The 25,136-nt window shown below is 40.6% G+C and overlaps 1 protein-coding gene across 7 annotated transcripts in view; it reads left to right on the forward strand.

The window, feature by feature from the left end:
* The first annotated feature begins 1,042 nt into the window (after positions 1–1,042).
* CHRNA5 (cholinergic receptor nicotinic alpha 5 subunit) overlaps positions 1,043–25,136 on the forward strand; it is a 28,879-nt gene continuing 4,785 nt past the window's right edge. The window contains exons 1-6 of one of the 7 annotated variants that reach the window (XM_055555548.1): positions 1,043–1,178; positions 6,731–6,840; positions 16,996–17,147; positions 17,798–17,897; positions 21,463–21,507; positions 23,150–23,259. In XM_055555548.1, the coding sequence (XP_055411523.1) occupies positions 21,481–21,507; positions 23,150–23,259 (137 nt within the window). In that variant the 5' untranslated portion in view covers positions 1,043–1,178; positions 6,731–6,840; positions 16,996–17,147; positions 17,798–17,897; positions 21,463–21,480. Of the gene's footprint in view, positions 1,383–6,730; positions 6,841–16,995; positions 17,148–17,797; positions 17,898–21,462; positions 21,508–23,149; positions 23,260–25,136 lie in introns of all 7 variants that reach the window. The other 6 variants (XM_055555547.1, XM_055555551.1, XM_055555549.1 and 3 more) reach the window with 6 other exon arrangements.

Here is a 25,136-nt window from a genome sequence, read left to right on the forward strand (position 1 = left end):
ACAGCATCATCTTTTAGGATTTGAAATAGCTCAACTGGAGTTCCATTTCCTCCACTAGCTTTGTTCATAGTGATGCTTCATAAGGCCCACTTGACTTCACATTCCAGGATGTCTGGCTCTAGGTGAGTGATCACACCATCGTGGTTATCTGGGTCGTGAAGATCTTTTTTGTATAGTTTTTCTGTGTATTCTTGCCACCGCTTAATATCTTCTGTTTCTGTTAGGTCCATACCATTTCTATCCTTTATTGTGTCCATCTTTGCATGAAATGTTCCCTTGGTATCTCTAATTTTCTTGAGGAGATCTCTAGTCTTTCCCATTCTATTATTTTCCTCTATTTCTTTGCATTGATCGCTGAGGAAGGCTTTCTTACTCTCCTTGCTATTCTTTGGTACTGTGCATTCAAATGGGTATATCTTTCCTTTTCTCCTTTGCCTTTTGCGTCTTTTCTTTTCTCAGCTATTTGTAAGGCCTCCTCAGACAACCATTTTGCCTTTTTGCATTATTTTTTCTTGAGGATTGTCTTGATCACTGCCTCCTGTACAATGTCACGAACCTTGGTCCATAGTTCTTCAGGTACTCTATCAGGTCTAATCCCTTGAATCGATTTGTCACTTCCACTGTATAATCATAAGGCATTTTATTTAGGTCATATCTGAATGGTCTAGTGGTTTTCCCTACTTTCTTCCATTTAAGTCTGAATTTCACAATAAGGAGTTCATAATCTGAGCCACAGTCAGCTCCCGGTCTTGTTTTTGCTGACTGTATAGAGCTTCTCCATCTTTGGTTGCAAAGAATATAATCAATCCGACTTCAGTATTCACGGTCTGGTGATGTCCATGTGTAGTCTTCTCTTGTGTTGTTGAAAGAGGAACAGGCAGGGTGGGGCCAAAACCCGGGGCCTGGGGATCAACCGGGCAGGATGGAGGCGGGGCTATGAGCTGGAGGGGCGGGGCCAGACAGGACGAGGCGGGGCTTGGGCGGGACAAGAGGTAGTGGGGCGGGGTTTGGGCGGGGCCAGGCTCCCGAGTCTCCTCACGCTCCCTGAGCCCGCCCAAATCCGGCCGGGACTGGAGGCTACCCTTACGCCAGCCGAGGAGCGGAGCACCCGGTCTGTTGCAGAGCGGAGCACCCGGCCTGCTGCAGCTGCTGGCACTTGGCTCCAGCCCACACTCCCGGTTCGGTTCCTCGGGTCCGCTTTCCCCGCGCGACCGTCGTGTGGCGGCTCCCTGCGTTGACGCACGGGTCCTGGTCGATGGCTGCGCCGGGGTTGGGGCGCTGGGTCCTCGGCCTCGGGCCCCTCCTGCTCCAGTTCTTCCTCCCTTTCCAGCTGGTCGCTGGGCGCTGGGGTCCGGAGGGCGCGGGGGGAGGCGTGCGCCGAGGTGAGCCTGGGCGGCGGAGGGCGGTCTCGGGCGTTCGCCCTCGGAGTGGGCGGAGGGGCTCAGGGCGGCCGGAGTGCGCCTGGCTGGGACCTCTGGGCGGCCGGGGCAGCTCCACGCCGGTACCGGAGAGCCGCAAGGTTGCAGCCGTCACGGAAAACCTTGTAACCGAGGGCGGTTATATTCTTCTCCTGGGGGCTTGGAGTGAGGTTTCAGCCTAAATGCTCAGATGTGTTTATTTAAATGTAGAGAAAAGGCCACTTTGACTTTTGTTCCATGACTCTCATCACTCTGGGTGACTTAGTATATATATACTTCGATACAACTTTTTCAATAAAAGATGCCCTCTTTATCCATCAGGGCTTTACTTTCTTGGTTTCAACTGGGTTTCCCACGTTGTTACTTTATTCTCAGACGATTATGGAGGCTCCTTCATACTTGCCTGTGAATAAAGGGGGGTCGAACACCACACTGTGAATAAAGTGGGGTGAATAAAGAGTCGAACACGACTGAGCGTTGCGCTCGCACACACATCGAGGCTCCTTGGGTTTATTACTAGGGATTAGGATTTGATCTGATTTGATTTACCGCTTGTCCCTGTCCTCTAACTTGTCCCTTGGCGTTTCAAATCTTTCCTTTTGCCTGTGATGAAAAGTGTGAGTTGTGTGACTGGAGAGCGGACTAACCTGGCTGCAGAGCTATTTGCATCCTAAGTTCTTCCTTAGCATCTTGGAATAGAGTTTTTTCTTCTAGCCTTCTCTAGTTCAAAATGTTTTGGACAGGAATAGAAACAAAAGAAAATGCTTAGTACTTTTTCAAATTGAAAGCTTTAGAAAGTTTGTCAGCCCTCTCAATACCTTGAAGAAAAAATACTACCGCTTATGGAGCACCTGTAGTGTGATCGCCTGGAGAAGGGAATGGCTACCCACTCCAGTATTCTTGCCTTGAGAATTCCATGGACAGGAGCCTGGCAGTCTACAGTCCATGGGGTGGCAGAGTCAGACACGACTGAGCGACTAACATGCACATGTTCGGTTAAGCAGGAGATAAAAGCTGAAGTTCTCTACTCCAGTATTTCAGTTTTTATGAGTAAGGAAACTTTATTTGGGTATAAGCAGAACCTTTTCTTGTCTTTCCTTCCTTAAGGTTTTTAAACTCTGATTCCTGATTCTAGGAAGTGATAATCTTGAAGGCTAGAATTATTTATTGCAGGATGTGTTTCTTTACAATGACTGTAGAGAAATAAGGTGAAGGATGATTTAAGCAAATAAAATTTGGTGCAGAAGGTGTCATAATTTAACAGAAAGAAAGGAATGTGATTTTGGAGACAGGCAAACCTGGGTTCAAATTATGACACTTGTGTATCTTGACTTGGACAATGTCTCAGCTGTCCTCCTCCTTTGAAAAACGGATGATACTGCTTACCTCTCAGTTGTTTTCAGGATTAAATAATACATGTGAAATGCCAAGCACTGTGCCTGACACTAGAAAATAGTAGTCTCTATGCCTTTTGGTGAAAGTGGATAACTATCATGTTGTATTACATTTATATATATATTTTTTCTCTTGGTCCCACATGAGCTTCTTAAGAACTGTGATCTTATCCTGTGTCTCTTTGTATCTCTTAAGACCTAGCTTATTGTAGCAGTCCAGTAAATGTTGGTGGATGAATGATGAAACAGTAAGATCTCTCTGGATATCAGTTTCCTCATCTGTAAGATGAGTGAGCATTAAAGGCTTCCCTCTCTAGCTCTAAAATTCCAAGAAACTGTTGCTTTTAGCAAGTGATCATTTGAAGAGTAATGTTGAAAAGACAATGGAATTGCACACTGGCTAATTTATATGCTTTTGTGTAAAACTGCAGAAAGTGAAAGTCACTCAGTTGTGTCCAACTCTTTGCGACCCCATACAGTCCATGGAATTCTCCAGGCCAGAATACTAGAATACTGGAGTGGGCAGCCATTATTTCCTTCTCCAGGGGATCTTCCCAACCCAGGGATCAAACCCAGGTCTCCCACGTTGCAGGTGGATTCTTTACCAGCTGAGCCACCACGGAAGCCCCAGAAGTACTCCATTAATTTGCTGTGTTTCCTTGGGCATATTGCTTGACCTTACTGAACCGTTATTTCTCCATCTTTAAAATTAGAAGGTGATAATAGATAGATTTCAGGTGCTTCCAATCAATTAATTTTACATTTACATTTTATTGTTTTCATATTCATCCTAGGACCTTAATAACTCTTCCTTGTGGTTTCCTGGGAGCCAGTCTCTAGGAAAAGAAAATGTCTGGTCTGCCAGCTGCCATACTTATTTAACTGGTGGAAGGTCACGGAGCTATGAAAGATTCTCAGGAGGCAGTTTTGTCTGTATTAAAGAGTAGATAATTAACCTAGTACATTAAAAGAATATAAGCCTTTTAAACTGACCCGACCCTGATTAGGAGAGTGATTTATGGAAATTAGTCATTGGTCAATTATATTCCTTAGCTGTATAGTTGTGAGACATTTTTAATGGTTGAAACTTTATTTGTAGTGACTGAGTTCTGTTTCATTCAAAGGGAAATAAAATAATTATATTGTGGAAAATGAGAGCTATGAAAGATTTTTTATCCTCACCTTTAGTCATTTTCATTAACATATTAAGAAGCTAATAAAATACACATATAGTGACCATCCTCTTTACTTTTATTATGATTGCTGCTGCTGCTGCTGCTAAATTGCTTCAGTAGTGTCCAACTCTGTGTGACCCCATAGACGGCAGCCCACCAGGCTCCCCTATCCCTGGGATTCTCCAGGCAGGAATACTGGAGTGGGTTGCCATTTCCTTTTCCAATGCATGAAAGTGAAAAGTGAAAGTGAAGTCGCTCAGTCGCGTCGACTCTTAACGACCGCATGGACTGCAGCCTACCAGGCTCCTCCATTATTATGATTACATCCAAAAGAATGTCGAGATGCTTTATGTAAGGACACAGACTCTTCACACAGTTTAACTGAAAATAAAAATTATTTTTGTTTTCTTGCAAATGCTAAATATGCTCTGAGTTAGACTGAGCACCTGGAAGATAGGGTTTTATTTGTGTATCTCCTGATACGTTTCAGTACCTGAGTTTGTAAATGTAGCCTGTTGATGGAACCTTAAAAAGGTTTTCAATCATTTGTCAGAATAGGGCTTTTTTCAACCTATAATGTACAAATTAGATCTAGTAAGTAATTTTTTACAATTAGGATATGAGTTTTTTAATACGTAATTTCACTACAGAACATTTTTCTCTAATAGCATTATATTTCTTCCCTAAAAAATTGGAATTAAATTCTTTCAGATGTAATTTTAAGTTTAATATTAAATAAGCATGTCTTGACAATGAGAGTTGGTGAATATTCCTTTTGGAAAAAAGTTTACAATTTGCGTCTATAAAACTGCTCTCCAAAATGGCAAAGGTGTGGTTTTATAATGGCAATAAGACAGAAGAGAGTCTTTTTAACGGTCTTTTTCTGCTTGGTGACTAAAATTTTAATTTAAATGTTTTGTTTCCACTTTGGGGACGCCTGATATCATTTCTTCTAACGGTGTTTGATTCAGTGACCTTTCTTCTAAAGGAGAATTATAGTCTTTTGCCAATAAAAATAGGAATTAAATATGAATATTTGAATTCTGACAAAAAGAACAATATAAACTTTTAAAAGTCAATGAATTATTTTTGGCTCTGCTGGGTCTTCATTGCTGCTCGTGGGCTGTCCCTAGCTGGGGCGAGCAGGGGCTTCTCTGCCGTTGCAGTGCTTCTCGTCGCTGTAGCTTCTCATTGCGGGGCATGGGCTCTAGAGTGCTCGGGCTCAGTACTCATGGCACATGGGCTGAGCCTCACGGCCATGTGGAATCTTCCCAGACCAGGGACCAAACCATGTTCCCTACATTGGCAGGCCGATGCTTAACCACTGGACCACCAGGGAAGTCCAATATGAACTTTGGATATATTTCTTTTTATTTTGTGATCTACAGTGTATATATGGAATTAGGCAAAACTGGTTTTCCTTTCAGTGTTTCTCAACCTCTGGCATTTGGGGCCAGATATGTGTTTGTTATGGGAGATTGTCCTCTGCCTTGTAGGTTGTTTGGCAGGAACCCTGACTTCTACCCACAAGATGCTTGTAGTACCCGCTGAAAAATATCTCCAGATATTGTCAAATGGTTCTTTGGAGCAAAATTGTCTCCCTTTTTCCCCACCCTTGAGAATCACTGCTCTTAGTCTTGTAGACCAGGGCTTCTCAAACTTTAATGCGCACAAGAATCCTCTGGGGATATTAGAATTGCAGCACTGCTTCAGACATGGGCTGAGCTTCTGCGTTTCTAAGAAGCGCCTGGGTGGTGAATGCTCCGGGTCAGAGTACCACACACTGCATAGCAACGTTGCAGACAGTTTCCCATTCATATAAAGTGGGTGGATTCTCAAGAGGATGCAATGATAGTAATTATGGAAATAGAGGATTTACAACGAACGGTAGCCCAAACAGGAGAAGACCAATAGGAAGTAAGCTCCATCCCACCAGCCTAACAAATAGAGCCATCTTCCTTTTTCATGTTTCCTCCCAGGCCCCACTACTCATTCGTATTTGGACAGTCCTAAGGAGGAATTTCCCAAGAGTCTTATCAAGGTCACACAGGCTATAGTGAGCTGAGGCAACTTCATGTTCTGGCGGGTGTTTTAGTTCATGACACTGGAAATATATTAGCTCATAATACATATTTATTGCCTGTTGAGAGGTTTGTGGTGTCAAATTACGATAGTGAACTCTGCATTTATTCAATCTGATGATGCCTAAACTTTTAAAGTGTGCAAGTTGTTTCTTTTTGAAAACTATTGACTAGACCTAAATTTAACACCGCCTAAGGTCATTTTCTTACAGCCAGTGTTCTGAGAGTCAGGGTAAGATGTTAAATTAGGTTTACTAAAGCATATCAGTTACAGAGAAACTTTATCCGATAATTCTGTGATAAAAATCAATAGAAAATAGAATGAAAATCCTTGAGTGAAAAAAAAAAAACCCTCTGCATTTCATTTATAACACTTAGAATAATGATTGGTAAGCATGCCTACTTGCCACATTGACAATGTTGGATATAGTATGCATTTCTTCTCATTTACAAAATGGTTGATTATGTTCACTTTTTTTCCTTGCTATTGCTTAAAATAGACCTCTTTCGACTGCAGCAGAGAGGATCTTTTAAAAAGTATATAAGACACTTTTCGTTAACTTTAAAAAATACAAGGACACTTGTAAGGGAAGATTACTCCAGGAATGTCTTAATTATGAATTGAGGGTATATAATATATATCACTCTTACAAACTTTTTAGATACATTATTTCGCTCTATGATGACCTGTAAAGAAGAAACGGAAGGCTATTGGCAGTAACCAGCAAAACTGAAACCGTGTACCCTTGACTCAGCTCTTCCACTTCTGAGAGTAGGTGTCATGGAAGTCCTTGTATTAATACAAGGATTTAACTTGTATGTTAACTACAGCATTTTTTCATTGTAGCATTGTAAGAAATAATCAAAAGCTAACAATAGTATAAATGCCTACCAGTGGTGAAAGCTTACATAAATTATGATACAGCCGTAACCCAGACCACTTCATGTCTTATGAAGAAAGCGTGGAGATGGATGGATGTACATTGACATAGAGAATTGAATGAAAAAAAAGCAAGTCGCAAAACTTAAAAAAGAAAACATTTGTTCTTCCTCTGTGTGTGAGTGCATTTTAAGATGTCCACACAACAAACTTAAAAGTGGTTAGCCTTGGAGGAAGGGAGATAAAGAGGAGGAAATGGACAGTTTCTACTTTTCATGTGCTTTTGGTTGGAATCTTGACAGTGATCATACGTGACTTTTGTAATGAAAGTATTATTTTGAGAAGAACAGAGACAAATCTGGGTCCTAGTTCTATCTCTGCTTCCTTCTAGCTACTGTAAGACCAGTGATTCTTAAAGATTCTTCTTAAATCTTTAGCATCTGCTACAACTCTGGTATATTAGAGCCTAACATGTGATACCCAGTTTAGTTTATTCGTTCATTCATTCAGCAAATGTTGAGTGGCTGTTCCTGTGTCAGTCTTGGTGCCAGAGGTAGAGCAGAAAACTCTGGTGCCTGGCTTCCTGGGGGACATACTTAAGACAAATTTGCATATTTATTTACTTTTATCAGATCATACTATTGAACAGTATGGCTGTGCAAAGAACACCCCACAATGTGAAGGGCACTCCCTGCAAATGAGAATATGGCTGCAGCCCTGAAGTCGGACACAGCGTTACTCAACACTATTGAGTTTGGGCTGGATAAATCTTTGTCATAAGGGCTGTCCTGTGCAGTACTGGTAGCTCAGATAGGAAAGAATCTGCCTGCAACGTGGGAGACCCAGGTTCAACTCCTGGGTAAGGAAGATCCCCTGGAGGTGGATATGGCAACCCACTCCAGTATTCTTGCCTGGAGAATTCTATGGACAGAGGAGCCTGGCAGGCTATAACCCCTGGGATCGCAGAGTCGTACATGACTAAGTGGCCAACAGACACACCGTGCCCTACAGGATGTTTGGTAGCATCCTGGCTTCCATCCACTGCTCACACCACCCCCTCCATGTGACAGTCCAAAGCATCACCAAACATTTTCAACATTTTTCCAACAGATAGTCTTGTTTTATTTAAGTAAGTTAGAAAGTGGGGACACATGAATTTAATACCTAATTACTGGTGCCAAGTATTCAAATCACAGTTTTCAGCTTTGCAGTTTTGCATCCTTTCTTAATCACCATACTAAAATTAAGGATCAAGCTGACATTTCTTTGAAAATATGTGTGGTTTCAGTAAGTAACTTAAAAGTGAAACTTTTTTGATAAGTCATTCTTTTAATTCCTCAAACTTGAGACGATACCAGAGTAATGCTACTTGAGGAGTTACAGATGGATTTGTGAAACCCAAATTTCAATCTCACAGAGTTAATAACAGTATACATATTGTACCTTTTATGTATTCAATTTAGTTCTTTCTGTCATTATATTTTTAACTACTTCAGAAGAATTGTCCATTAGTTTTTTGTTCTTATTCTTGTCCTACTTTTAGTGTGTTTCACTGCTAGGTTCTCTTTGTTTTTCTGAGATAATGTGATTCATGTGCTATTAGTAGGTTGGTATTCTAATTATTATTATTAGCTGTAAAGGGTAGAGACTTGAGGAGAGCTTTTCACTGAACTGTCATTTGCAGTGTTGAGGGTGCCCAGTGCCACAGATATGTTATTCCTTCATTTTGGTTTTTTTTTTTTTGCAAGTTTCCATTGTCTGTGGTATTCTATAGGGAGATGATCTTTGGTAGGCTATCAGGAAAGTTTTATGTAGAAATCAGAGCTCTACAGGCAGTAATTGCTTTGTGATAGTACTTTGGTGTATTTGCCTTTTGAGGTCTATCAGTTATCCTTACTTCAGCATCGTTTGTAGGCGGATAAGAACGACTGTGCTGGCATTTACAGGCACAGTTTTACTTAATCCTCACAATAACCTTATTAGGTTGGTATTGTTTTAGACCAGTTTTACAGATGATAAAACTAATATGCAAAGAAGTTATATCTCCAGGTCAGACTGTAAGTATTAGAGGATAGATAGAACCCAACTCGTGGACTTAAAATCTACTAGTTCTTAGCCAGCATGTTATATTGCCTCTCTTCATACTCAAATCTGAGTAGCACAAGGCCTCTCTACCTTTAAAAAGATGTCTAGTGGGACTCTTAATCCTTAATAGTAAGCTTCTGTAGCTCTTGTGACAGTTGCTTTCACAACCAAGGATGAAATTCTGAATTACTAGAAATAAATGGAAATTGTCAGATGGTATTAACTTCTTCATCTGTTCATGTATGCATTCAACACACAGACCATCTGCTCTGTGCCAGTATGTTGTTAGGACCTGGGGTTGTTGTTCAGTCGCTCAGTCGTGTCTGACTCTTTGCAACTCCATGGACTGCATCACACCAGGCTTCCCTGTCCTTCATCACCTCCCAGAGTTTGCTCAAACTCATGTCCATTGAGTTGGTGATGCCATCCAACCATCTCATCCTCTGTCAGCCCCTTCTCCTCCTGCCTTCAATCTTTCCCAGCATTAGGGTCTTTTCCAATCAATTGGCTCGTCACACCAGGTGGCCAAAGTATTGGCGCTTCAGCTTCAGCATCAGTCCTTCCTTTTCCTGAATATTCAGGACTGATTTGCTTTAGGATTGACTGGTTTGATCTCTTTGCTGTCCAGGAGACTCTCAAGAGTCTTCCCCAGCACCACTGTTCAAAGGCATCAGTTCTTTGGTACTCAGCCTTTTTTATTGTCCAGCTCTCACATTTGTAAATGACTACTAGAAAAAGCATAGCTTTAAGGATCCCAATTTCTCCACATTTTAACCAAAAAACATGTTATTATCTGTATTACTTATTATAGCCATCTTAGGGGGTATGACATTCCTATAATTATTGGCCTTTCTGTCACTTGCTCCTTGGAGGAAAAGCAATGACCAAACTAGACAGCATATTAAAAAGCAGAGACATTACTTTGCCAACAAAGGTCCATCTAGTCAAAGCTATGGTTTTTCCAGTGGTCAGGTATGGATGTGAGAGTTGAACTATGAAGAAAGCTGAGTGCTTAAGAATTGACTCTTGAGAGTCCCTTGGACTGCAAGGAGATCAAACCAGTCAATCCTAAAGCAAATCAGTCCTGAATATTCAGAAAAAGGAAGGACTGATGCTGAAGCTGAAACTCCAGTACTTTGGCCACCTGGTGTGAAGAGCTAATTGATTGGAAAAGACCCTAATGCTGGGAAAGATTGAAGGCAGGAGGAGAAAGGGACAACAGAGGATGAGATGGTTAGATGGCATCACTGACTCGATGGACATGAGTTTGAGCAAGCTCCAGGAGTTGGTATTGAACAGGAAAGTCTGGCGTGCTGCAGTCCATAGGATCGCAAAGAGTTGGACATGACTGAGCGACTGAACTGAACTGAACTATCTGTTTTTAAATTGATTAGGTTATAGAGTCTTTTATTATTCAAGTCCCTTGTCAGATGTATAATTTGCAAATTATTTCTCGTGTTTCTCTCTTTAAGTAGTAAGGGAAGAAAAGCTACTCTTAACTTAGTGCTGTGATCAGCACTAAGTATAATGCTGTAGGAATGCCAAACTAAAGAAATGATTCCTGCATTCCAGGACATTGGTTTCCTGGAGACCCACGACTTATGTGACATAATTGAAAAATAGTGCAGAGCAATACAGTAAGTCCCTTGCATATGAATCTTCAGGTTGTGAACTTTTAAGATGTGAACGTGCCCCTGTAAACCAACTGTTGTACTGTACTTCTATATTTTCAAGGTACTCTACTTTAAGATGAAAAATATTTTATTTTTTGTGTTTGTTTCTTATGTATTATTTGTGTGCAAAGTATTATAAACCTACTCAGTACAGTACTATTCAGCTGTGTTAGTTGGATATCTAGGCTAACTTTGTTAGACTTACGAACAAATTTGACTTATGAATACACTCTCAGAACAGAACTCATTCATATGTAGGGTACTTTCTGTATAGTAATTGCCACAGGATTCCTAGGAACCTAGGTTGAAAGTGATTGCTTTAAAGTATTTATTTTGAGTAGGATGAGCAAATGTTAATTATTCACAACAAATTTTTTAAAATAATTTTTTAGTTTGATTCAGTTTCTATAGAAGTTAGCTTATATATAGTATCACATTTTCTGAATCAGTCCTTACTGCTGCTGCTGCTGCTAAGTCGCATCAGTCATGTCCGACTCTGTGCGACCCCATAGACAGCAGCCTACCAGGCCCCACCGTGCCTGGGATTCTCCAGGCAAGAACACTGGAGTGGGGTGCCATTGCCTTCTCCTCAGTCCTTACTACTAGATGGTAAATGTGGATTTCCCTGTCTTTGAGTACTAGTGCATTTCCAGCATTTGGCATAGTGCCTGATACAAGGCATATTCTGTTAAATGTTTGTTGAATGAATGAGCAAACATTGGTGGGGCTTGAGCTCTCAGGGGATATAACCTTAAACCTCTTTTCCAGTTGTCATGAGGTGGAAGAAGTTAATGTGGAAAGAGGAAGAGGCTGAGGGGGGCTGAGCTCTGCCGCTGATGAGCTCTGTTGCACTGGCCTTTCTGGTCTATATCCTCATTTGTTAAGTAAGGGAATGTGTTGGATCATCTCCTTCTTAATATTTTGGGGTTTATGAGCAGTATAAACTGAAAACACTTAGAACCAGATAAAGAAACATAGCCTCTAAGTAGAGTTTGAGCGCACCATTAAGTTTTTGTGCTAAAATACCATGGACCTTTGCGCCTATCATTTCTGTAACATTGTACTAGGAAAATGTTATTTCTAGTATCGGATATACTAAGAAGGTGTTCACAAGGTAGTATCTTAAGGGTTCTCATTAAGTAGAATGATTATCATTTTATTTATTTATGCCCTATCTACTTTCTTTCAAACAAAATTTAAGGTGGCAATTCGAGTTAGTGTTTTTTTTCCCCTAAGACAAAGTTTCCTTCATTTCAGTTTAGTCGATCAGTCGTGTCCGACTATTTGCGACTCCATGAATCGCAGCCCACCAGGCCTCCCTGTCCATCACCAACTCCCGGAGTTCACTCAGACTCAAGTCCATCAAGTCAGTGATGCCATCCAGCCATCTCATCCTCTGTCGTCCCCTTCTCCTCCCGCCCCCAATCCCTCCCAGCATCAGAGTCTTTTCCAATGAGTCAACTCTTCGCATGAGGTGGCCAAAGTACTGGAGTTTCAGCTTTAGCATCATTCCTTCCAAAGAAATCCCAGGGCTGATCTCCTTCAGAATGGACTGGTTGGATCTCCTTACAGTCCAGGGGACTCTCAAGAGTCTTCTCCAACACCACAGTTCAAAAGCATCAATTCTTCGGTGCTCAGCCTTCTTCACAGTCCAACTCTCACATCCATACATGACCACAGAAAAAACCATAGCCTTGACTAGACGGACCTTTGTTGGCAAAGTAATGTCTCTGCTTTTGAATATGCTATCTAGGTGGGTCATAATCTTCCTTCTGAGGAGTAAGCATCTTTTAATTTCATGGCTGCAATCACCATCTGCAGTGATTTTAGAGCCCCCCAAAATAAAGTCGGACACTGTTTCCACTGTTTCCCCATCTATTTCCCATTAAGTGATGGGACCAGATGCCATGATCTTCGTTTTCTGCATGTTGAGCTTTAAGCCAACTTTTTCACTCTCCACTTTCACTTTCATCAAGAGGCTTTTGAGTTCCTCTTCACTTTCTGCCATAAGGGTGGTGTCATCTGCGTATCTGAGGTTATTGATATTTCTCCCGGCAATCTTGATTCCAGCTTGTGTTTCTTCCTGTCTAGCGTTTCTCATGATGTACTCAGCATATAAGTTAAATAAGCAGGGTGGCAATATACAGCCTTGACGTACTCCTTTTCCTATTTGGAACCAGTCTGTTGTTCCATGTCCAGTTCTAACTGTTGCTTCCTGACCTGCCTACAAATTTCTCAAGAGGCAGGTCAGGTGGTCTGGTATTCCCATCTCTTTCAGAATTTTCCACAGTTTATTGTGATCCACACAGTCAAAGGCTTTGGCATAGTCAATAAAGCAGAAATAGAGGTTTTTCTGGAACTCTCTTGCTCTTTCCATGATCCAGCGGATGTTGGCAATTTGACCTCTGGTTCCTCTGCCTTTTCTAAAACCAGCTTGAACATCTGGAAGTTCACGGTTCATGTATTGCTGAAGCCTGGCTTGGAGAATTTTGAGCATTACTTTACTAGCATGTGAGATGAGTGCAATTGTGCGGTAGTTTGAGCATTCTTTGGCATTGCCTTTCTTTGGGATTGGAATGAAAACTGACCTTTTCCAGTCCTGTGGCTACTGCTGAGTTTTCCAAATTTGCTGGCATATTGAGTGCAGCACTTTTACAGCATCATCTTTCAGGATTTGAAATAGCTCAACTGGAATTCCATCACCTCCACTAGCTTTATCTGTAGTGATGCTTTCTAAGGCCCACTTGACTTCACATTCCAGGATGTCTGGCTCTAGGTCAGTGATCACACCATCATGATTATCTGGGTCGTGAAGATCTTTTTTGTACAGTTCTTCTGTGTATTCTTGCCACCTCTTCTTAATATCTTCTGCTTCTGTTAGGTCCATACCATTTCTGTCCTTTATCGAGCCCATCTTTGCATGAAATGTTCCCTTGGTATCTCTAATTTTCTTGAAGAGATCTCTAGTCTTTCCCATTCTGTTGTTTTCCTCTATTTCTTTGCATTGATTGCTGAGGAAGGCTTTCTTATCTCTTCTTGCTGTTCTTTGGAACTCTGACAGAATGTGGTCCACTGGAGAAGGGAATGGCAAACCACTTCAGTATTCTTGCCTTGAGAACCCAGTGAACAATATGAAAAGGCAAAATGATAGGATACTGAAAGAGGAACTCCCCGGGTCAGTAGGTGCCCAATATGCTACTGGAGATCGGTGGAGAAATAACTCCAGAAAGAATGAAGGGATGGAGTCAAAGCAAAAACAATACCCAGCTGTGGATGTGACTGGTGATAGAAGCAAGGTCCGATGCTATAAAGAGCAATATTGCATAGGAACCTGGAATATCAGGTCCATGAATCAAGGCAAATTGGAAGTGGTCAAACAAGAGATGGCAAGAGTGAATGTAGACATTCTAGGAATCAGCGAACTAAAATGGACTGGAATGGGTGAATTTAACTCAGATGACCATTATATCTACTATTGTGGGCAGGAATCCCTCAGAAGAAATGGAGTAGCCATCATGGTCAACAAAAGAGTCCGAAACACAGTACTTGGATGCAATCTCAAAAATGACAGAATGATCTCTGTTCGTTTCCAAGGCAAACCATTCAATATCACAGTAATCCAAGTCTATGCCGTAACCAGTAACACTGAAGAAGCTGAAGTTGAACGGTTCTATGAAGACCTACAAGACCTTTTAGAACTAACACCCAAAAAAGATGTCCTTTTCATTATAGGGGACTGGAATGCAAAAGTAGGAAGTCAAGAAACACCTGGAGTGACAGGCAAATTTGGGCTTGGAATACGGAATGAAGCAGGACAAAGACTAAGAGTTTTGCCAAGAAAATGCACTGGTCATAACAAACACCCTCTTCCAACAACACAAGAGAAGACTCTACACATGGACATCACCAGATGGTCAACACCAAAATCAGATTGATTATATTCTTTGCAGCCAAAGATGGAGAAGCTCTATACAGTCAACAAAAACAAGACCAGGAGCTGACTGTGGCTCAGATCATGAACTCCTTATTACCAAATTCAGACTTAAATTGAAGAAAGTAGAGAAAACTACTAGACCATTCAGGTATGACCTAAATCAGATCCCTTATGATTATACAGTGGATGTGAGAAATAGATTTAAGGGCCTAGATCTGATAGATAGAGTGCCTGAGGAACTATGGAATGAGGTTCGTGACATTGTACAGGAGACAGGGATCAAGACCATCCCCATGGAAAAGAAATGCAAAAAAGCAAAATGGCTGTCTGGAGAGGCCTTACAAATAGCTGTGGAAAGAAGAGAAGCAAAAAGCAAAGGAGAAAAGTTTCCTTAGATGCTATTAAAAAACATTAAAAAAAATTTTTTTAGGACCTACTGTATAGCACAGGGAACTATACACAATATCTTGTAATAACCTAAAATGGAAAAGGAACTTCCCTCAACAGCATTTCTGGACACAAACCTCATGGTTCTGAAAAGTCTCTCAGAAATTCAGTGCCTGGCATAGATGTTTTTACTATACACATGATATACATGACCATCCAATATTTACCCTAACCCATCAGAGTGTTATCGCTGTCTTTTAAACAACCTTAAAGTTTTGGTGTTTCAGAGACTATAACATTTTAAAATAGAATTAGAATAGGAGAAACTGGTCAATAATGCTATTTTAACTTTAACCTCTGAAATTAACAGCTTTTAAACATTACAGAGAATGACTCCTTAGTGTATAATATTCTAATTGAATTGCAGTAGCTCCAGTACTGTGCATTTCAGCAGAAGGAGACTTTTACAGAGGCATGGCACAAACTTATGGTATTTATAGGTTAAATCAAATATCTTAAATAGCCTAGGGAAGCAAGACATAAACTCTGAAGACTAAGCTGCTCTATTAATTAAGGAATAGGCAGTGAGAGAAAATCAGAGGATGGATTTCCTCTAGCTAAAATAACTAGATACTTTTTAATAGCTCTACATAGAAAACATGGTCTCTCATAACAAAAAGAGATTTTGTGAAAGTGCTAATTTTCTGTCAAATCATTTTTTCAGGTTAGAGAAAGATCAACACTAGCTACTCTAAACCTGCAATATATACTTCATGATAAATAAGCCATTGACATTTTGTTTTAAATAAGTGTTTTTTCTTTGTAAAATCCTAAGTTTTGAGTAAATGTCATCCTTGAATTTCACGGATTCCACATTTCCTAACAGAGACTCCAGTGTCCATAAAACACTAAAAACCCATTTCTTTAAAGAGACGTATTTAAACTCAGTAGAAGTGTAAACATTACTATGATCCATAAATCTAATTAATCTTTGGCTATGGCATCTCAAACTTTTAAAATTTTGTCTTTTTTTTTTAAGTCTTGAACCCTAAGGTAATTGTATACAATGTGTAGCAAAGATATGACAAAGCTGAATAATTTACTCAATATTTATGTGTTTGTATATATTAAATGCATTTAAATTAAAGCATACAGTTCATGGGGTCTCAAGGAGTTGGATACGACATAGTGACTGAACAACAAAAACAAATTAAAGCAGGTTTATTTTATATTTATGCTGCATACTAAGTTGCTTAGTCGTATCTGACTCTTTGCAACCGAATGGACTATAACCTGCCAGGCTCCTTTGTCCATGGGTTTCTGCAGGCAAGAATACTGGAGTGGGTTGCCATTTCATTTTCCAGGGATCTTCCAGACTCAGGGATTGAACCATATCTCTTATGTCTTCTGCACTGGCAGGTGGGTTCTTTACCACTAGCACCAGTTTACCAATAAATTTTAATACATCTGTTTTCTAGGTTTGGAATTTTATGACAAGCAACCCCCCAGCCCTGGTAATTTAAAATCTTTTGTTACTTAGATTTTAAATTACTCTGTGTTAAGTACTGAGTGCTTCTTATGGAACTCAGCATATTTCCATGTGAATAATCTGATTTAACTAAGAAATATATCTGAACCAGAGTGTCCCTCCTGGATCACAAACATTTATATTAATATTTTATATTAAAATCTCCTATGTCAATAGCCTAAATAATACTTTGTTGTTGTTCAGTCGCTCAGTCGTGTCCAACTCTTTGTGACCCCATGGACTGCAGCATGCAGGCTTCCCTGTCCTTCACTATCTCCCAGAGTTTGCTCAAACTCATGTCCTTTGAGTCGATGATGCCATCCAACCATCTCATCCTCTGTCACCCCCTTTGGTTCATTCATAATGCTGAACTTTTTAAAAGTCTGTGTGTTTCGTGGGAGAGAAGCCAATCCACTAACTTCTAAAAATTTGTTGTACAGGATTAGCTGAACCATCCGTTGTTGCCAAACACGAAGATAGTTTGTTTAAGGATTTATTTCAAGACTACGAAAGATGGGTTCGTCCTGTGGAACACCTGAATGACAGAATAAAAATAAAGTTCGGCCTTGCAATATCTCAGTTAGTGGATGTGGTAGGTGTGCGCGTCATTATGTATTCGTTTCACGCAGGTTATGCAGAGCGTCTTGTGCATGCAAGCGCCGTGCCAGGCCACAGAGATAACGGGTGAATGAACACGGTCGTTGTCCTCAAGGAGCTCACCAGGGAAAAACAATGATTACACCACAGACACAGGAATACTGTATGTTTATATAATCTGGTAGAGTTTAGAAATCATTTTATCTCATTTGGTGATTAAAATAGGCCTATTCTTAATAAATTTGAAGGGATTAAATATTTTATATGGAAGTTTCTCCTTAAATGTGTTTTAAAAATATGACCAAAAGATCAAAATTTTAAAAGAAAAAATCCAAGAGTTAGAGTTGTAGATTTTTAGAACCAAGAAGGATCTCAACAGATTATTGCTTCAGTATCACACTTAGAATGTTTCTGAGATCTTTTCATGTGAGATTTACCAGGAAGTAAATTCTCTTCATAAACTTGTTTTTGTTGTCAAGAGATTCTTTCTATTTTAAACTAAAAGGTTCACACTGATTTTCAAACTAGTTTCTTCTTGTTCTGATCATATTAACCAATAATTATTTCCCTGTTGTGTTCCCAGAATAGTTGACAAGTATTTGTGTGTGTGTGTAACGTAAGTGTGCCTTTATTTTCTGATTATAGAAGCAGTGCATGGTTTTTGGAAAGAGTTTTGAAAGTTCAAAAAAATACAAATAAGAAAACAAAAATTGACTGTAATTCTACCACCCAGAGGTGACCACTGGTAATGTTTTGTTGTATTTCTTGCCAGTTTGTTCTTTATGAGTATGTTATGAAATTGTGATATTATTTTAGATATAATTTTGATTACTACTTTTCCCCCTATTGTTATGTGATGAACATTTTTTATGTTAATACATAATCTTTAAATGTAATTTTTAATGGATATATTTAATTTATAATTTATTGTAAACATTCTTTTATAATAGCAGAAACTTTTGTAAAATTGTTCCCAATTTTTCCTATTATAAATGACAATGATGAATATATTTGTACATAAGCAAGGAAGGTGGTGAATCAAAAGATATACAGTTTTTGAAGTCTGTTGATTGATATAGGTCACCTCATTGCTTCCAGAAAGATCAATCAATATGGATTCTGGGCTTGATCCTTTGCTGGGCAATCCAGGGAGATTTTAAATATAAATTAAAAATAGGGAAGTAGGGTGTAGTTACTAGGACTTGCTTTCAACCTTTCTTTCCAGTTGGGATCGTTAGCATGTAAATGGAGTAAGGGTAGAACACTGCAGTACTAAAGCGTGATGTCACAGAAATCTGGCTATTCAGATCTTGGTGACTGAGACTATCAAAGAAGGCAGAGTGCTTGAGCTGGCCTTGTGCTAAGCATAGGATCTGGCATGCAGAGAAGAAAGAACTTTAATAACAAGGAACAGTGTAATCATAGTGATTACATAAGTGATGCTAAGCCTTTTTGTTCAGCGGTTTAGATCAATGGTCTAACTGGACGGTAGAGGAGGTGACAAGTGATACCTGGGTGCCACTGTGCCTTTGCTCCTGCTGTCGCTTCTGTTTGGGGGACTTTCCTTCTCAGCACAAGCCATTTTTCCTACAAGGCCAAATTCATCTGTCAGACTCTGAAATCCAAACTTCTGAAGACAGTCTCTCCTCTGTTCCAGTTACACTGACTGGCGCTCATGTGCTGGCAAAGCCTCCTCACTAAGGCAGAGTGAGCCTTAGTCCTTGTGTCTCTTCTAACATGGTGTCTGGTACACAGTAAATGCTGAGTGAATGAGAGATCTGATGGGTAACAGACATGGTAAAAGCAGAACTTTAGGAAGATTAATACAATAGAAACATATGGCTTTGAGGAGGGAAAGATTAGAAGCTTGAGAGACAAGTTAGAAGACCACATATAAGAAGGAACAGGACTTGACCACTGATTATGGGGGGAGGCGTCTAATTCTGAAGCCTGGGTGGTTAGAAGGGTAACCAATTGGAAAGTAAAACATAGTTGTTATGGAGGCAGGACAGAGAAGATGATGGGTTTGCTTTTGCCATGAGGTCATCGTGGTGCATTCAAAAGAAAATGTTGGCGAGGCCCCTGGAAGGTCGAGTCTGGCTCTGAAGTGAGAGACAAGGCTGAGGATGTCATTTTGGAATTACTGGCCTGGGGGTGATTGTTAAAAACTTTGAATTGGTGTGTTTTTAAAGCAGAGAGAGCAGGAGCCTGATCCTTCAGGAACATTCATAGAAAGTGGGTGGGTTAGCCAAGCACAGAAGTTGAGGAAGGGTGGCCTCTTAAGAGAAGAGCCCAGAAAATGTACAGCCAGTGGCAATGGGAGGGTAGAGGGACTGTAGTCAAGGAAGATGAGGGCCAAGGGTCCTGGACATTGAGACTAGAAGTTTCACTGCATTGCTTCTCAGCAGGTTTATGTTCCTTTCCATCGCTGAAGTCTTTGCCCTGCAACCTTGTGGTCATATTTAGTGGCTCTGGAAGTTGCCTCAGATTCCTATTCCATTGTGTTCTCGCTCTCTTTTTAAAACCTCAGTGTTGGCTTGTTTGTTTTGATTTTATTTTTATGGTCAGGTTAAAATAAACCTACTACCCCTAAAACTTTTCTGCTTTGCTTATGAGTGTTAACATTTCATTTATTTGTGCTTTCCTCCTGAGTGTCATCTTACATTTTTCTTTACTCAATTGCATCCTCCACTGGGTTAAACACACGGCAGATGCTCAAGAGACACTTGAGATTGAAATAAGCTATATCCCCTGAGTCAATGGCTACTTCCACATCTTTGGAGCTAGTTGTGAATTTATGGATTATTCTTTTATCTATGTTACTGTTGAAGATACTAAGTACTGACTAGGTCCTACCTCACAGGGTAAAATTGATGTGTGTTCACATTTTCTGGGGAAATGGTCTATAATTTTCATCAGGTCTCATAAATGACCTACTGGCATGCAGCATGCTCATTATGTGTTTACCAAAACTCCCCTAATTTTTGATGCCTCTGTTTAGAACTTCTGCCTGAAAGGCATATTCTAATAGAGGGCTCAGCAGTTATTCTGGATGGTGTGTAACTTTGGGGTGGGCAGTAGATCTGGTGGTGTAGGGTTTAAATTTGGGAGTTTTGAGTTCTAGAGTAGATTTTACCCACAAACTGGTGGTGTGATTTTAAGCAAGTTTCCATTGGGCCAGTTTCCACGTTTGCAAAATGAAGGGATTATGATAGAAAAAATCTCTAGTTCCTTTCCAGCGCTAGTATTTTAATCGAGGAAAATTGCTCTTTGGAAAACACACCATAAGCGGGATGGCCATGCTGTTTCCTAGGACCCATTCTCCATGTAGGGACTAACAGCTGCCTTTGTCCCTAGGAGTGTGCTTTTTTCTGTCCTGCTCCTTTCTCCTAGGTCATTCATGGGTTGTTTGGATGGGATAGGCAATGGGGATCCTCTAGTCACCTAAGCTATTTATACCCCATCCTGCCTCCCCAACTGTAGCGACTGCCTTGGCTTCTGTGGGTCTCTGTGCTCTGAGCATTGTATCCTATACAAGGTCCGTTTGTGGTTGATGACCATGATGATCTTTTAGTGGTGCAGTTGGCTCTATGATATTTCAGTAAAATTTAATGGAAGAGCTGCCACTTTAATTAGGCCTTGAAAATTCAGTGAAGGACTGGCATAAGCAAAGATGAGACAATAGGAAGGTCTAAGTGGCAAGGACCCCTGGTTCTCTAGAAAAGTCAGATGTAAAAGCTTTATGAAGTTAACATCCAAGTCTCTGACCTCCACACTTTTTCTACATAACAGCTCCATAGAGAGATTGACATTTGTGCCTTCACAGAAGCAAATGACAAGTTATAGCCCCTCAAGAATACATACATTGTATCTCATCAATTGTAGGATGTACATTTCCCCACATTTTAGTACTTCTGAAATCAAGATGTCTTATAATTAATGGCAGCTTACAATTCATTATCAGCCTTTTTCTTTCTTCCTTAGTGCTAAGTACATAAAATAATGCTGTGCTTCTTAGATTGCATCTTAGATTTGAGGAAATGTAGTCGTTGAGACTATTAACGTTACATGGGAAAATGCCAGTGGTGGCCTTTATAGCAAGTTATCTGAAATACAGAGTATGTTGGAAGGAATAACGTGAGATTAGGCTGGAAAAAAAGATCCTGCTTTTCTAGAGAACTGGATTGATGAACAGAATGTAGTATTCTATAGAGAGGAGTGCTTATGTAAAAACTGATAAAATTCTTACTTAAAGAATTATCGTTTCTGTAATTGAAATAATCAGCCTTTTAAATTTTTTTATTTTATAGGATGAGAAAAATCAGTTAATGACAACCAATGTCTGGTTGAAACAGGTATGTATTGAATTTGAAGGGCCATGTAACTGTTAACTGGTGCCACTGTTATTACAGAGTTTGTAGCACAGAAGGGACATGAATATTTGGTCTCGGTGGACAGGCAGGAGACAGAAAGGTGAGGTAGATGGAGTCTTGTATTCATGCAGTTAATACTGAGTGCCTGGCATTCGGCAAGCACTGTTCTGGGCACTGGGGAAATGGCAGTGAACAAAACAGACAGAAGTCTAGCCTTCAAGGAACATCATTCCAATTGGGGGGCAGTGGGATAAATAGGAAGTTGTATAGTACTTTTCAAGATGATAAGCTTGGAGAAAAATACTGAAAAGGCAGACGGGAAGTGTTGGGGACTGGACTTTTAAATCGAATGGGCAGGAGAAGTGCCACTGAGAAGGTAAGATTTGAACAAAGACTTGAAGAAGAAGCAAGCCACGCAAGTATCTGGGGGAGGAGCGTCCAGGCAGAGGGACACAAACGTGCAAAGGCCCTAAGGTTGGAAGGTGCCTGGTGTGTTTAGGGAGTAGCAGAGAAGCCAGCTGCTAGGGGTGAGTGGCCATGGGGATGGGAGTGGGAGATGAGGTCAGTGAAATCTACCAGAGGCCGATGGGTACTCCTAGCATAGGTTATGAGTAGTGGCTTCTAGGCCACTGTAGGATTTTGGGTTTTACTCTGAGTGAGATGGGAGCAGGCAAGAATGTAATGATTTTTTTTTTCATAGTCCCTTTTATATAAAGGAGTTTTCTTTCTGTTTCTGGACCGTCAGATGTGCCCACGTGCTGTTGAGCACTTCCATTTGTTTGTTCTTTATTACCCCTGATTTTATTTATCTTTGATTGCACTGGGTCTTCATTACTGTGCACAAGCTTTCTCCAGTTGCAGAGAGCGGGGGGCTACTCTTTGTTGTGGTGCGCAGACTCATTGTCGTGGCTTCTTTTGTTGTGGAGCATGGGCCCTGGGGCACGGGGTTTTCAGTGGTTATGGTGTGTGGGTTTAGTTGCCCTGCAGAATATGGAATCTTCCCAGACCAGAGATGGAACCCATGTCCCTTGCATTGGTAAGTGGACTCTTAACCACTGGATTACCAGGGAAGTCCTGTCCCTGATTTTTAATACTTACTACGAGTTCCCTAAACCCAAACTCTTTAAAGGCATATGTGCTTTCCTTGGGGTGCAAGTCTTTACCTGATCACAGAATTACTACGATGTGGAGGTGGGATGGTGTGTTTAACTATGTGGAATGTGTCATAAATCTGTCTGCTCTTTGCATGGCCTAGTCCAGCTAAGTCAATGACAAAACAGCTAGAAAAGAGAATGTTTTCCTTGAACCTGGACCTTAGCCTGGCCTGGACCAGGCTGTAGCTCCTGGGTATGGTTAGCTGGTGGAAGAGGTGTTGAGCAGAGCTTTGAACACACCCAGCTCTGGTCCTCACCTGTGTCTCATGAGGGCCATGGTTACAGCCACCTCACAGGGGGACAGGGCTGTCCCCCAGTGCCCATAAGAAGGATGTGGAGGTGAGTTTTCTCTACTGGGAGTAGAGGTGACTTCGTGTCTAAAATATCTGAGTTTGGCAAAAAGAGTAGAGTTTTCACTGTTTTTGGCTATTGCTTTTATTGAAATTGATTCAGGTTTCTTTGTTTTAAAGGAGTGGATAGATGTGAAGTTAAGATGGAACCCTGATGACTACGGTGGAATAAAACTTATACGTGTCCCTTCAGACTCTCTCTGGACTCCAGATATCGTTTTGTTTGATAAGTAAGTTATAGTCAAAATACCATTTTATGTTTTCTTAAGAAAGAAATTGCATCACCATTAGGCACCAGTATTTTTTTTTTATTCCCTTTGAACATTGTTTGCCTACATAAAGTCCCATGACTTAATCTTGTGTTCTTTTGTTTCGTGAACCTACAAATATGTTCTGTGGATTCTCTCCATTTTTCTTGTGAATTATTTTCTGATCATAAACGTGTCCTTGGATTTTAAAAATTTGTAATCCATTTGGAAAGTCCAGGAAGGTATGAAGAAGCTGGGGGAAACATAATCAGTCCCGTTAGCCCACATGGAGCCAGCCTCAGCTGCGGCTTACGTGCACAGTGAGCTTACTCTGCCTGGCTGTGTGCTCAGTGCCATGCGTGCTTTAGCCATCTGAGTCTCAAGATAACCTCACGAACTAGGGATGACTACATTTATGTGCCAGATGAGAAAATGGAGGCCAAGGGTAGTTACGTTTTGTCTAAGATCACAGCTCACATGTGGTGGGGGTGGAGGTGTTCATAGCAAAGCATCCTGACATTCCCATTTACCTCCTATTTTCAAGCCTACATATTTGCTGACTGCCTTCCAGATTTTTTGGTATTATTTTTTTTAAATAGTTAAGGTCATACTTTATGTTTAAAGGTGCATCCTTTTAATTTTGCTTAGATGTTGTAATTTTTGTGATTTTCCATAATTTTGAAAATTATGTTGTCATAATTTCCCCACAGTGAGGAATGTTGGGTTGATTATTAGCTCATATTAATGAGCATTCTACCTAAATGTGTTTTGATTATGGTTTTTGACTTAGGGGAGAGGGTATTTCTGGATGCCAGTTCCATTTTTTTCTAGGACCAACCACTCCAGGACACTGGGGAATCTGTGCTTATCCTAATGTACTTTATCTTATTTGCAAAAAGGCATTGGCATGAGGACAGAGCAAAGGCTGAGAAAAAATGTTTCTCATTTTTCAAACCTTTACCTCCATGCTTCTCAACATGGAAGGAGTGAACAAAGCTGCAAGATAGCATGATGCAGCTTCCTGAAGCATCATTTTACTCGAAGTCACTGCAGTTTTATATTTAACTTGGATATATTGCAAAGGAGTGTGCAAAAGCTACATGAATTTTAACATAGAGAACAATAAAGATAGCTCATGTTGGTGGTGGTGGTTCCCGCTAGACTGCATGAGTTCATGTGGCAACAGACTTCGAGAGGACAGCTGTTTTCCAGGGGTCTGCCCAGCTTGGGACTGTTGTTCTTTCCCCATCACTGTAGAAGTGTCCAGTATCTGTCATGGAGGGGGACAATCACTGGAGGGAGTGGGTCTAGGAATATGGATTCAGGTTCTGGCTCTATGCATGTCCATTGTTATAAACAGCCTAGTTATATTTTGTGTGTGCATGCATGCTAAGTCACTTCAGTCATGTCTGACTCTTTGTGACCCCATGGACTGTAGCCCACCAGGCTCCCGATTCTCCAGGCAAGAATGCTGGAGTGGGTTGCCATTTCCTTCCCCAGGGGAATCTTCCTGACCCAGAGCTCAAACCCATGTCTCTTGCATCTCCTGCATCGGTTTTTTACCACTAGCGCCAATTACCTTTTGTGTGTAATCAAAGTGAAATCATTTCAACTACATGAATCTCAAGATTCTGTAAATACAGATCTGTTGGTCCTGGAGTAGACATGGAAACAGTGGTTGGACTTCAGTAGAGTTAGATATTTAAGGACTCTAGAGTCCCCTACATGTTGTAGGTATATCTCAAGTGTAATAATTTTAAGACTATTTCATGCTATAACGTAGGCTTTCCTATAGACATTAGGCTTGTAAAACATATACCCGGGTTGTTCACTCTCTGCCTTGTTACTGTGTGTGTGTG

This window comes from Bubalus kerabau, chromosome 19 (genome assembly GCF_029407905.1).
Source record: "Bubalus kerabau isolate K-KA32 ecotype Philippines breed swamp buffalo chromosome 19, PCC_UOA_SB_1v2, whole genome shotgun sequence".
Taxonomy (NCBI): Eukaryota; Metazoa; Chordata; class Mammalia; order Artiodactyla; family Bovidae; genus Bubalus; species Bubalus kerabau.